The following is a 14,109-nucleotide window of genomic DNA, read 5'->3' on the forward strand; positions in this document are numbered from 1 at the left end:
AGATTACTGGAAGCAGTTATACTCTGTCTCCAAAGGCAGGCATCATAATAGTAGTATGTCAGTTACAATATCAAAGAGAAAACTCATTTTTCATCACCTCACATTTAGAAGGAAAAACATAATTGTAAACTTGCAATATTTCCAAATGATTAATAAAAGGTTTTCATCAGAGAAAAAACATGCTGATATGATATGTTGATCCTCACAATTCAGCAAGTATGAAAACTGAGAAAATGGAGTGGTTTCACAATAGACAAATAATTTAAGAAATCAATAAATTAATTAGTTTGGCTCAAAGCTATGGCTTGAAAGAGGACAGAAAATAAAAGAATGCAACCCAAAACATGACATCCATGGGTGGCGTTGTCAGAAAACTGAGAGGTGCTTAATGTCTTGGGAGGAGATGCAAAAAAAAAAAAAAACCCTGTCAGTGATAGCTTTCCTTTTGAATGCAGAGAAGCTCGCAGGACCCAAACTGAACAAGACATCAGCAGAAGGAGGGGACACTACAGCGATCGTGGGGATGCCACAGACACTGTTAGGACTGTTTTAAGGGCCGAGAGCTTTGAGCATCACCTGGAAAATTAGCAGAGGCGGAAAAGACATGATATTTACTTAGATGACAGCGTCCGATCAAGACAGGGAGTGCACATGCGCATGTGTGTATTTAGAGTTTAATATGAGCAGATGAGCGGTTTAGCTCTAGGCAGAAGTTGCCTGTAAGTGCTGATTTAGTTTTGAGTTTTGCTGTTTATCTTATGACGGTTATGGTTAGAATTGTGCCTGGAGAATTTGGCCATAGATCAGCACTCACAGGCAACTTCTGCCTTGACGAACAACTTAAGGTCACAGGAGACTATCCCAGAATGCATAGGGACACACAGGAACCAGAACGGACCAAAAACCCTGGATAGAGGGACTCAGTGAATGTGGTGTGTAGTGTCTGCAGGTGGTTCACAGTTTCAGAGGAGATGCCATAGAAGGAAAGAATTCCCGCTGGCCAATCCAGATACACGCCCACTCTTTGGAATCCAACTGGGGGTGAACGAACGGAGGTTATTTTCTCATTGTGATAAAGAGTTAAGTCTTTACCAGAGCACTCTAGACACCAAGACTTGTCATTCGTTCCAAAGCGAGTGTCCATATCTTCCCTGCTAGTTCCTTTATATGCTACTCCTATACCAACTGACCCACTCCACTCTGCCTCCCAGTAAGAGCGACCAGACAGCGACTCCCTGCACAGCACTTGTCCCTCGGCCTCAAACCTCTCAGGGTGGTCGGGATATGGCTGTTCCTCTGTCCCCCCAGTCGCCTTTCTGTTCCCTTCAGACAAAGAGATCTGTCTGTTTGCAGTGTTTGGATCCAGTTCAAGGTGGCAGGCATCTGGAGAAAGAGGTTGTGAACCATGACTTAAGTAATACATTGTGAGAAAAACACTCAGGTTGCATAAGAAAACATGTACGTTAAACAGAGTGATAATACTTTAAAAGGATATTGATTTATGTTCAGGCAAGACATGGTACTGTAGACATGGTACAGTAGATTGGATAGCCACTGTCTTGCGTCAGCATAGTGTAACATAATGAAATACAAATTGGTACCTCTGGGTATATGTTTTAGAGTAGGATAATATAGATTTGGGTATGCATGACCATTTATAACAAAACAGTTTGGTGAAAAGCCAATGCCTTACATTTTTGCAATCCATGTTTGATCCTGAACTCTCCACCATGGTCAACTCTGTAGGTAACACAAGAGCAGACACCACTCAGCACATGCATACACACAAGTATGGACACACACACGCAAGCACACACACACACACACACACACACACACACACACACACACACACACCCACTCACAGGGCAAGTGAGAATGCTCATTTATGAAATTATATGAAGCCTGTAATATTTTTCTTTCCTTTATTCATAGGCAAGAATTATTGAATGGCATGACAAATATACATATAATATACAAATCAATTATCATATTATTATTATATTATTATTATTATGTTATTATCATATATTATCAGGGTAAGTAGGAGAGTGCTTACAGAAGTTTCTCAAGGTTACGATTGGGATCCGCCAATCCAGCGGAGAGCAGCCTCACAGCAGATTCCCCAAGGTGATTGTAGGTAAGATCCAGCTCTCTCAGCTGTGAGGAGTTTGAAGACAGGGCTAAAGCTAGAGAAATACAGCCTCCCTCTGTGACTTGACAGCCTGACAGCCTGCGAAGAAGAGGAATGGATTCTTAACACTCCCTGCTTTGGACAAACCACAAGGTAAGACATCAAGCACTAGATTGTCAGTTTGACTCCCAGAGGAGACTTCCTCCAGTATAGAGTCCCCAGGAAATGTAACAACTCTGTTACTTATGTCCTTATCTAAGTGAGTTCTAAGTTAAAAAGCAGAGGTCCCAGCACAAATCCCTGAGGAACTCTTATATATATATATATATATATATATTATATGTAGTGTACAATAACAATCCAATTTTTACTACTCTGGGATTTATGCTGCAAATAATTTTCAGCTGATCCTGCTGCTGGACTCCACTGTTGTCCACTGAGCATGGTACATCATTGTTCAGTGAACTTCAGCTCCATAAATGGTCACACAATCTTTATGCAGGATTGCCCAATCCTAGTCCTGGATAGCCACCCTCCGTCTGATTTTTCAGCTTTCTTTAAATGACCACCAATCCCAGAACCAGAAGTACTAGGAATGGGTGTACTGATTTATTGAAGGTATTCATCAGCTGATTCAACTGCTGTTGAACCTCAATTACTCACCCCAATCTCTGTAGTTTACAGCTGGGATCCTCCAGTCCAGTAGACAATACTCTCACTCCTGAATCTATTAGATCATTGTCTCTGAGCTCCAGCTCTCTCAGTTCTGTGTGGTGTAAGCGTAGCACTGAAGCCAAATCTTTACAGCAATGTTCTGAGAGATTACACCTTCCCAGCCTAAAAAAAATGATGAAGAAGAAGATATCAGCCAACTGTACATCACTTGCCCCAACACAGCATATTGCCACTCCTCTCATTCAGATCATCTTCTCTATGGTATAGAGGGAAAAAACACAAGAATTGGAACATGCAGAAGGAAGCCTGAAAGGGGAAAAGATGAACAAAGATGAACAAACTCACAGCAGTTTCTCCAATTTACAGGTGAGACTCTTCAGTCCAGCTAACAACAGTCTAAGTCCCGAGTCCCCAACATGGTTATGGCTCAGATCCAGCTCTGTCAGGTGTGAGGATTTTGAGCGCAGAGCAGAAGCCAGGGCATCACAGCTTCCTTCAGTGATCTGACAGCCTGCCAAGCTGCAAAAGGAAGAGTTAAGAGCTCGGAACAGCTTGCACTTTTACTCTAATGTCTAACGCAGCGCAGCTCAAAGGCACCTAAGCAATGGACTATGAGGTACAGCCACTTCCCTAGCAAAAACACAGATTTTTTTCCCCAAATGGACTCTGAAAACAATGAGTGAATTGTTTTTTTATTCTTACAGCCACGACTATGCCTTTTACAGGATGGGCAAAATCACATTTGTAAACTAATATATACTATTTGAACTGAGAGACAGTAGAAGCTAACAGCAATATGATGTCTGCAGTAGGGAGTGTCCAGTCCCCTAATTCCTAAGATGGCACCCTTATGATTTAGGATTGACAATTTATATTAATAGGAGGAATACCATATTCACTCCATTAATTGATGCCACATGTGAGGATAGCCATATCCACTATATCAATTCATCCTAAAAACCAACATAATACTATTGTACACTAATGTGATGTCCACAGAATGGTTACAGTTGGATTGTTTGTGTGTTCAGCCGTATGAACTTGTAACCTTTTAATGCAGCATCTTTGGATATGTAGTGTACAGTTACGTATATCATAGTTATTACAGGATACTGCAATGCTGTGTCTTGTTTACTTTACAGTAAGTATGTTTTAAATACATGAAAAGTACGATTTAAAATCTCCTTTTGAAAAATCTTGGACAGCTTTCAACAGCTAGGCAACATGTGTAACATTCCATGTGATGTTTTAAAACATGTGCACACACCATAGTGGCAGTGGCAGTGTAGCATAGTGGTTAAGGAGCAGGACTTGTAACCGAAAGGTTGCCGGTTCGATCCCCGCTAGGACACTGCTGGGCAAGGTACTTAACCCACAATTGCCTCAGTAAAATATCCAGCTGTATAAATGGATAACATTGTAAAGAACTGTAACCTATGTAAGTCGCTTTGGATAAAAGCGTCTGCTAAATGAATAAATGTAAATTAGTGTAAAGCTTCTCTGTCCCCTTCCGCTCCACATTTGACCAGGTAGATGCCAGTGATTCAACAATATTAAATTAAAAAAAGGGATACAGTTAATCGGTACTCACGCCAGTCTCTTAAGTTTGCAGTGTGGGCTTGTCAGTCCAGAACATAACAGCCTAACTCCTGAATCCTCCACGTAGTTATTGTAGCTGAGGTCAAGCTCTTGCAGATGGGATGTATTTGTCGTGAGAGCTGAGGCAATAATTTTGCATGACTCTTGGATGAGGTTACAACTGTCCAGTCTAGAATGAATAAAGAAGTTGGCTTGGTTTACAATAAGAATACATTGTAGTTAACATATAATTAGACATCCAAGTCACATCCAGATTGGCTGCCACTATGCTTGTGAACAGGCACGCACTTGCTATAATGCAAGAACAGTACATTCTCTATATGTATAGCGAGTATTGGGATGGACACAGTTATTTATATGACTAGCATATGCTTTATCTTTAGCCAGCACATTTTAATATGTTTAATGCCTTCTTACTGTGAACCAAAATCAATTGCATTTGCTGATAAAATCCTTCAGTGCCATTTAAGTTGGTTCTCTGGAAAATGTGTGCTTTTAAGATGACCTTTCAGCTGACACATTTTTAGCCATTTGCTCAGTTTTTGACAAAAAGTCGAAACATGCTTCAGATAATTAGTGGTTTAAAGCTAAAATGGTAGCCTTTCCTATGGGTTTTACTGCTCTAAAACACAGTTTTAGATAAACAGAGTTTATCATGAGGCTAAAAAAACAACATGTGTAGGAGTGCCACTTCAATATTATAATATAATGTCTTAATGAAATTGCAAACTGAAAATGAACTTAAGTGAAGAGAATTGTTCATGAAATGAATTTGGAAGTTAAAAATTTGACCATTGATTTGCAGTCATATTGTAAATGAAAAAAAACATCCACCCAACTACTGTGTTTTCCATTCTTTTGAAGCTTGTAAGTCATAACAGTTCCATCAGCCTCATGATGATGTTCCTAGATATATTGTAGAATGCTAATACAAAAGCATCCATTTTAGGAATGGTCAATAATGCAGTCTGGACCCACTATAAGATGCTGAGGGAGACACACTTGCTAGGCAAATGTATGGACCCTCTCATAAAATGTATCATGAGCAATCTCGTTTTCTTCCTTGTCAAAACTCTTTGGTGAGTTTTAGTTCCTGTGTGTACAAACCTTCCCAGTTCTTTGGAGGAAATCTTGTACATTTGATTCTTGATACAGGGATGATTACTAATCAATGAGAAATACTTACATGGCCCTCCTGCAGGACTTAACGACTGGTACAAGCCTTTCATGACCTAAATCCTGTGTATTGTATATCTTCAGGTCAAACTCATCCAGCACATCATCTGACATCAGCAACACATATGCCAGAGCTGAACATTGGTGGGGTTCTAGCACTTTGTCCTTTAGCATCCCTGAGCTCAAGGCAGTCTTCATTTCCTCCACTAGAGAGTTGTCGTTCAGCTCAATCAGACAGTGGAAGAGATTGATGGTCCTCTCAGGAGATGACTCCTCTCTGATCTTATCCTTAATATAGGCGGCTGTTACCTCAGCGCTCTGCGTGCTATTGCTTATTGGCTTCAGTAGGTCTTTTAAGAGAGCCTGATTGGAGTCCAATGAGATTCCGAGAAGGAAGCGAAGGAAAAGGTCCAGGTGTCCATTCTCACTCTGCAGGGCCTTGTCTACCGCGCCTGTGTGTAGATCAGACAGAGGTGTGCTGAAAGGAACCTCTGCTTCATCGTCATCCCCTATATAATACACACAGTCTTCAGAATAGCCTTCCTCCTCTCCTGACAAATACTCTTCATCTTCATTCATGTAGTCTGAGTCTAGCGCTTCTTGGTCAGTCTCCATTTCGGTTGGGTTCAGTTCCTCTCCCCCACTCTCCATATCCTCTGAGTCTTGCTGTTCGTTCCATACGCACTCAGGGTCAAGTGCATTTTTATTCTCTTGTGTGCAGAGGTAAAACACATACAAAGCAGCGAGAAACTCCTGAATGCTGAGATGCACAAAGCAGTACACCTTCTCCTGATACAACCCAAACTCCTCTTTAAAGATTTCCGTGCACACTCCGGAGTGCACCGAAGCCTCGCTGACATCAATGCCACACTCTTTCAAGTCGTCTCCGTAAAATATGAGGTTGCCTTTCTCCAGCTGTTGGAAAGCCAGCTCCCCTAGTTTCAGAATGATTTCCTTATCTGACTCTGACAGCTTTTTCGCATTCTTCTCGCTGGTCCCTTGGTACTTCTGATTCTTTATGTTTATCTGAATGAGCAGGAAATGGGTGTACATTTGAGTCAGCGTTTTGGGAATGTCTCCGCTGTCTGCCTCAACCAGGAGTTTCTCAAGCACAGTGGCAGAGATCCAGCAAAAGACCGGTATGTGGCACATGATGTGGAGGCTCTTCGACGTCTTGATGTGCTCGATGATTTTGTGGGCCAGGGTCTGATCTCTGAATCTCTTCAGGAAGAACTCCTCCTTCTGCGGGTCGTTGAAGCCTCGCACCTCTGTTAATTGCTGGATGCAGTCGGAGGGGATCTGACCGGCGGCTGCCGGCCGGGAGGTGATCCAGAGGAGAGCAGTGGGGAGCAGGTTGCCCTTGATGAGGTTCGTCAGCAGCACCTCCACGGAGGTCGACTCCGTTACGTCGCACCAGACGTCGCAGTTTCGGAAATCCATAGGGATGCGACACTCATCGAAACCATCGAAGATGAACAGGACTTTGAATTTAGTGCTCTCAATGTTCTCGATCTCCTTCATTTCAGGGAAGTATTGGTGAAGAAGCTGCATCAGGCTGTATTTCCGACCCCTCAGCACATTCAGGTCTCTGAAGGGGAGGGGAAATATGAAATTGAGATCCTGATTGGCTTTTCCCTCTGCCCAGTCGAGGACAAACTTCTGCACAGAGACCGTTTTTCCGATGCCAGCAATCCCCTTTGTCAGCACAGCCCGGATATCCTTCCTCTGACCAGGTAAGGGTTTAAAAATATCATTGCATTTAATGGGAGTCTCTTGTCCAGCTTGCCTCTTTGATGTTGACTCAATCTGCCTCACCTCATGTTCATTATTGACCCCCCCGCTTCCGCCCTCTGTGATGTAAAGTTCCGTAAAGATATCGTTGAGGAAGATGGTGCTCCCTTGCTTAGCAATCACCTCAAATATGCATTCAAACCTCTTCTTCATCTTCATTTTCATTGTCTCCTGGATATTCTGCTCCTTCCCACCTTATTAGAAATGTAAAGGATAAAAGTGGGTGCAGTTAACAAGTGTAGGGAATCTTCCTCACATGGTATACCAGATAACCTAGAGTTGTTAGGTAGTGTACATAGACTAGTCTGAATGAAGGCCTTCAATGTGCCAGGTCATACATGCAAAAGCTCATAAATTATGTGTTACATAGCACTTACATCAGACATCTTAACTATAATGTTCCTAGCTATTATTATTTTAACATAAGTTGTATTAATATCAATAACTTTATGAAAAAATAGCATTGCTGTTGTTGTATTTTGTAGCATTTTAAGTGCTAATCTTACTTTTTGCATGACTGTCCTGATTAAATTTCCCCAGGACGTGCAGTGTGATCTTCAGGGCCCCCTCTCTGCCACAGCACTCCAGCATCTTGTGAACAATGCCCACAATGTCGTAGTCCTCCATTGAACCCCCAAGGTATTCTGGGAAATCTTTTCTCAGAGTCCGCTTGAACTGCTGAAACTCTTCTTCTGCCAGCTTCTCCAGGGTGTGAACGAGCAGAGACAAAGTGTCCGATGTTGTAGGGACCTAGAATACATGCAGAGATTAGCCAAATCTGCAAAGGTAAGGACACTGCCAGTGCCGAAGCACTGGATTAAAAAACAGAATATTGCTGAAGGTGAGAAGAGTCACACTTAAGTGTCCTTAAGCAGCCCCATTCGTTTACAGAGTGTCAGAAATCAACGCCTGTACATGTGAAAGAATGACCCCATCTATAATGGATTAACTGTCCTTATACGCATGCCATAGATCTGAGTGATGAAATGAATAGTATCTGGAGTCTCCTCAAAGCAACCAAATTGCACTGAGATTCCAGGTTAACTGATTCGACGGTATTTTCCCATTAGCACCTCTGATATTTAGTTTCAAGCTGATGACTTGACTAACTGGTAATCCAACATAATGTCAGAGGCAACTGGATATGAGATCTCCTAGATGACATACTGTGCATAGACTAAACCCCTAATTTAGGGGAAAAGAATGACTGGAATGGCCCATTACCCGTGCCCAAGCTTGTTTTGTCTCAGCACACACAATATCGTGGCCCTGGTGCTCTTGCTCTGTGCAGAGTCTGCAGACCGGCATTTGGTCAGTGTTACAGAACCCCTCTGCAGGTCCATGGTGGAGCAGGCAGAGCCTTGGCAGCTGGTTCCCAGTTGTCTCCAGCAGTGTGTGGCCCTGTGCTGTTATTTGTGTGTAGGGTAGCTGGGTGCCGGCTGCTTGGTAATTCAGGCTGGATTGGGATAGTCTCTGGTACCCCCCGGTGTAGTCTTCAAAGGCCACCTCTCTGGGCCTCGCCACGCCATAAGCAGGAAGGGCAGGGCCGCACCCTTCCTGTTGGAGATCCTGCACGAGTCCAGCTAGCTCTGTGTGCACGTACAGCGCAGGCCGCGTCCGGGACCTCTTTCTGCACCGGGGGCAGGCGTAGGCTCCCGAAGGACCTGACTGGTCCCAGTAGCTGCTGATGCACTGTCTACAGAAGAGGTGTCCACAGGGGATAGAGACCAGGTCCTTCAGAGGACCCTTACACAGCATGCAGCCATACTGGAGACTGGCTGATGGCTCTCTGCAGACAAGATGGGAAGAGGGAGGACGGTGTTGAGCTTCATGACAGAAACTTGCTTCGTTCAGATCAAGTTACAACTATTCTGGCACAGCAGTGTGGCACAATGGATGAGGCAATGGCCTTGCAACTAGAAGAATGTAGTTTCTGTTCCAAAGTGCTGTACTTCTGTGAATTAAGCACAATTACCCAGAATACCCAACATGCATTGTTCTGTTTCCTGTTTCTGGTCCCTCATGGTCACCTGAGATGGGACAGATGTAAAAATGCAATTTACTTCCTGGTTTGCAACATGAAATTAAACATAACTGTTTGATAATGACAATGTTCAATATCTTAAACACCTAAAATATACGGTTTCATGGATTTTGGAGTGTAATGGTGATGTAAAGAGAGAGGGTCACAAAAAGCTGAAATCTTGCATTTGTAGTGCCATACACAGGGGAACATTCATACCAATGGCTTTACTGAGCTCAGCCAGTGTAAATGTTCAGAACAAGCTGCTGAGTTTGATCAAGTTCATCAATTACAGAAGCCATGTCTGAGGGAATCTGATAGTTTAGCGCTGTCTCTAATGCAGCTGACACTGAAAGTAGAAAGAGAACCTTCTATGACATGGCTGAGCAGGAGTCACTCATAATTTAGGCCTCCATTTTTGTTTCTTTGGGCACACTCTAAATATAAAGGTACAGAGGTCACCAGAATCCCCAAGGCTCTGTTCCTACAAGAGTGCCAAGTTGATATAAATCTGTTCTGTCATAATTGTTGGCCCTCTTGCATAGGTATTGTTATGTCTGTGTAGGCATGCTCTAACTGTGTTGGAGTTGCTGTGAATAAGATGCTGTCAGCTCACCATCTCCAGCTATAGGTGCCATCCTGGAGGGGTAGGGCTGTCTAAGCAAAGGTAACTCCTTGGGTGGTACTGCAAAAGATAGTGGAGGCTCACTGAGGCCCTTGGTTAGAACTGTGGAGGGTGGCAGCATTTCCGAAGGCTCTGGGCACCCCATGGTCAGCATGGGACACACTAGAGATGAAAGGGGAGGGAAAGTATTACAATAAAGATGAGGTAAATACAAACTGGATTGTGTATTATAGAAAGATGAAATTGAGTTACACTTCTGCAGATCTCTCTCCAGTCTCTGAGCCAGGCCGTACTGGTTCATCTTCTTCAGGATCTTCAGTGAGATCTTCAGAGCCCCCTCGTCGCAGTAGGTGTTCACCATGACGTCCACAAGATCCATTTTATCTAGTTTGGTCACCTGGCCCCTTGGGATGGGTGGGAAGCCTTTCAGCACTTTCTGACTCAGGTGCCACTTAAACTCCTTGAACTCCTGTTCACAGAACTCCTTCAGGTAATCCAGTAGGAGGGAGGCGTGAGAGGGCTGAAAAAGGGTGAACATTGTGGTTAGTCACAGAGAGGTGTTATTTTTGTCTCGACTGTGGAAACTGTTTTTTGTTGTTATTTTTTGTTTTTATTTCTACGCCATTTTGACTTAAAATGCATCACTTAGTCAATGTGTTCTTTCAATTTCAATTGAAACCTATTTAAAGAATGCCCTCAGCATCACAAAGGTTGTTAAACAAACTCCAATTTTTGTGTATTGCACAATTGTGTGTAAAATTGGGTATCATGCATTTTGCATTTACTTGTCGTCATACTCTACTATGTTCATCTGCCTACTTAGCACAATGAAAAATATGGAATATGAAGGCACATCTGTGTTTCCTAAACAACCTTCACATTCTGTACTGTTTCCTCTGAATTTCATGTTTGGAAATTACTATCATTTAGCATACATTTTCCATTCACTTTTTTCCTGAGAGTTGAAATATTCATTGACACATTCAACAAAAATGTAGAAAATAGACTAGTTTAGACTCTCTAGACACTCTCCAAGCCATACAATTAAAAGGCTTTGCTTAAATATAATTCTTATTGGTAAGGGATTGTTGGCACCGTACAATACAGTACAATATCCATATTACAGATGAAGTTTTATTTTACAGTGTGTAGAGCTGTACAGTGCATAGAGCTGAATATTAATAAAACAAGAAATTGTGCAAATGAACATAGCTAGGGCATAACATCAGCTAGGCAACTGTGTGGCCTACATGCCTCAGTGATGAACTCCAATAATAAAGAATTCCTTCTTTAGAAAATAAACTGACGGTACTTATTGGTGGTTGATCTCATTTTAACCAAATGACAACTGGCTAGTCTCACTGTCCAATTGAAGATAAGAGTTGAAAAAAATTTGGTTACATGGTAATTTGAAGTTGTTTTGTACCGAAGGGTTTCAATGTCAGTTTTCTTGTTGCTCACTGTTGTCAATGGTGACACACACACACGCGCGCGCGCGCACACACACACACACACACACACACACACACACACACACACACACACACACACACACACACACACACACACACACACACACACACACACACACACATTCAGTCTGCTCAGAGTATGATGGTTTAAAATATACCTCTTCATCCTCTAAGAGGTCAGCCATGGAGGACCAGGACTAGCCAGAACAGCCTTCTGTTCCAGTACATCCCAGAGATCAGCAGTCCTGTTAGTACATACTGTACAACACTGACACACATACACCACTGTTATACAGATACACACTTCCTGGAGCAAACACATAAACACTCACACACACACACACACAAATACACACACACACACACACACAAACACACACACTCCACTGTCACACTGACATTCTCCCTCAAATGTACACACACACATACACTATTGTCATATAAATAGACACCTATCAGACTGACACATTCCCTACTTCAAAGGCATACACACCACACAGTCTGATCTACAATCCATGTATTGGATCACAGTCAAACACCACGCATTGAATTGATTCTGGTTCTGATTAAAATTTAAATCAGTATTAACGGAAAGGTCGACAGCATTAAAATATATACAGTATATACTGTATATATTAAAGAGTACAATCCTCAAGAAAAATGCAGGGTGGTGATGATACACTGCTCTTTCCTGTAATGAACTACAAGTTAAGCTTTTGAGGTACAGGTGGGGCGCAATGCTATAGCATTATGTTAAAAGGAAAAAATCTGACTGATAAATTGGCCACCCTTCCATAGTAATTTTGATATAAATACAGGAATACTGGGTTATACTTTTTACTTCCTGGTTTGTATTACCTTTGCATTTATCTAGTCATCTGACATTATTATCCACAGAGACTTTAGAGGCTAAGGGCTAATGTAATAAATATGTTACTGAAAATGATATAACTTGCATTTGCACTGCCTATGAAACGCACACACCCCACACACACATACAGTACTAGTCAAGAAGTTTGTGTATATTGGGTTAAGATAATGGGAAACATGCATTCAAAGACATTTTGATGTAAAGATTAATGTTTAAATGCTTGAAATTTGCTTCTTAGACAAATACAAATAGTGAAGCCGATGCCTATGTATGAATTTCTTTCGAAAAGAAATTATTTTAAAAAATCTTTTTTGGCTACTTCAAAGAAACTAAAATATAACAGATGTTTGATTTATTTAACATTTTCTTGGTCACTGCAAAATTCCATTGGCATTATTTCATCACTTTGATGGCTTTACTATTTTTATAAAATATTGAAAATAGTAAAAAATAAAGAATGAAAGGTGTGTCCACACCTTTGACTGGTACTGCATATGTATATCATATCTTTAGATGATATAGTTGTTAAGACATTAATTTACACTGCTCAGCTTGTCCCCTAAACTTCTTCTTGCCTCCCCCATTGTCTTAATAATGCAATACTTACTGAGATGTGAATTCACCAGATTTGTTTTACTCCATCATCCAGTGCTTCCATCTGCCTCATAATGGAGGCTGGTAAAATCCTTCTTCTTCCTCATACGTCTCACAAAATGGGAGTGGAGCTTGCAGAGATCTGTTATCAGGTCTAGCAGTCACGGTTGTGGTTTTTTTTTTTTTTTTTTTTTACACAGTAGATTAACTGAGTGATAAGCTAAATTCTGCAGGTCCCTTAAATAAAATATATAGGTCTTTAAAACAGACATCAAAATAACAGTTTAGATGCAAATCCACAGCTTCTCACAAGTTTGTTCGGTCTAAGATTTCTGTACCTGTACTGCCATGTTTACACAGAGGAAGCTCACCATCTGGACTTTGTTCACAGAACTTGCTGGACAACTTCTGCATGGACGTTGAATTCACGTGACTTCTAGACAGAAGCCTTCTCCCACAGAACTATGGGAAACGGAGTCTCAAAAAATGGTAATTTCAAGCAAATTTTCCTTGGTTGCCATTGTCCTCTTCACACATATCTGTTTAAAGAAAGAGAAAGAGAAAGAAAGAGAATTAATGACAATAAAAAGACCACACAATGCTCCCTGAAATTGTCACAGAGAACGTACACTGACAAGGAGATTAAATTGTGACAGAGCTGAGATGGGGTTATGCTGTAGGTTGATTTCTACAGTTCTTAATTCTGTCACTGCAGTGTTAATATATTAAACTGCCCACTTTAGCAACTTCCTCTCTTTGCATCGTTGACATACAGTAAAGGGTCCAATCAATCAAGTGTCCAAATACTGCAGTTATCATGCTCTCTGTTTCTTCCTGAATTTGGCTTCTTGGTTTCCTGCTGTTTCATGCGTGTGTCATCTTGTGGGAAAGCTTTGTGGAGCATAATGTCAATCATTTATTTATATTCTAACAGAAAATTATTGTGCAGATGCAGCTCTGTATTTTGTTACTTTATTTGAAAATGGAATATAATTGCCCGCTATTGGCTCATTTGGAGATTGATAAGTAATAGATTAAAATGCACTGGTAGTGCAAGTATAATTATTCTTTAAAAGGCTATGTATTAATCCACATAGTAATAGCATAATTGAAGTGCTATGTCATGTGCTTCCTCATCTCCATTGACAA

General features: G+C 41.5%; 1 protein-coding gene across 6 annotated transcripts; it reads right to left on the bottom strand.

The window, feature by feature from the left end:
* Positions 1 to 244: 244 nt before the first annotated feature.
* LOC118769574 (NACHT, LRR and PYD domains-containing protein 3-like) lies at positions 245 to 13,295 on the bottom strand. Of its 6 annotated transcripts, XM_036516725.1 has the most exons (14): positions 12,974 to 13,295; positions 11,654 to 11,763; positions 10,276 to 10,543; positions 10,015 to 10,185; positions 9,351 to 9,405; positions 8,600 to 9,164; positions 7,882 to 8,125; positions 5,595 to 7,569; positions 4,401 to 4,577; positions 3,155 to 3,328; positions 2,798 to 2,971; positions 2,060 to 2,233; positions 1,694 to 1,740; positions 245 to 1,383 (listed from the first exon to the last, which is right to left on the bottom strand). In XM_036516725.1, the coding sequence occupies exons 2-14, from the start codon at positions 11,678 to 11,680 to the stop codon at positions 857 to 859; spliced, it is 4,578 nt and encodes a 1,525-aa protein (XP_036372618.1). In that variant the 5' UTR covers positions 11,681 to 11,763; positions 12,974 to 13,295; the 3' UTR covers positions 245 to 856. The 6 variants fall into 6 exon arrangements, with proteins under 6 accessions (XP_036372618.1, XP_036372617.1, XP_036372616.1 ...); XM_036516724.1 differs by having other exon boundaries at positions 7,885 to 8,125; positions 10,015 to 10,543; XM_036516723.1 differs by having other exon boundaries at positions 10,015 to 10,543.
* Positions 13,296 to 14,109: the final 814 nt, after the last annotated feature.

The sequence above is a fragment of the Megalops cyprinoides genome, chromosome 22 (assembly GCF_013368585.1).
Source record: "Megalops cyprinoides isolate fMegCyp1 chromosome 22, fMegCyp1.pri, whole genome shotgun sequence".
NCBI lineage: Eukaryota > Metazoa > Chordata > Actinopteri > Elopiformes > Megalopidae > Megalops > Megalops cyprinoides.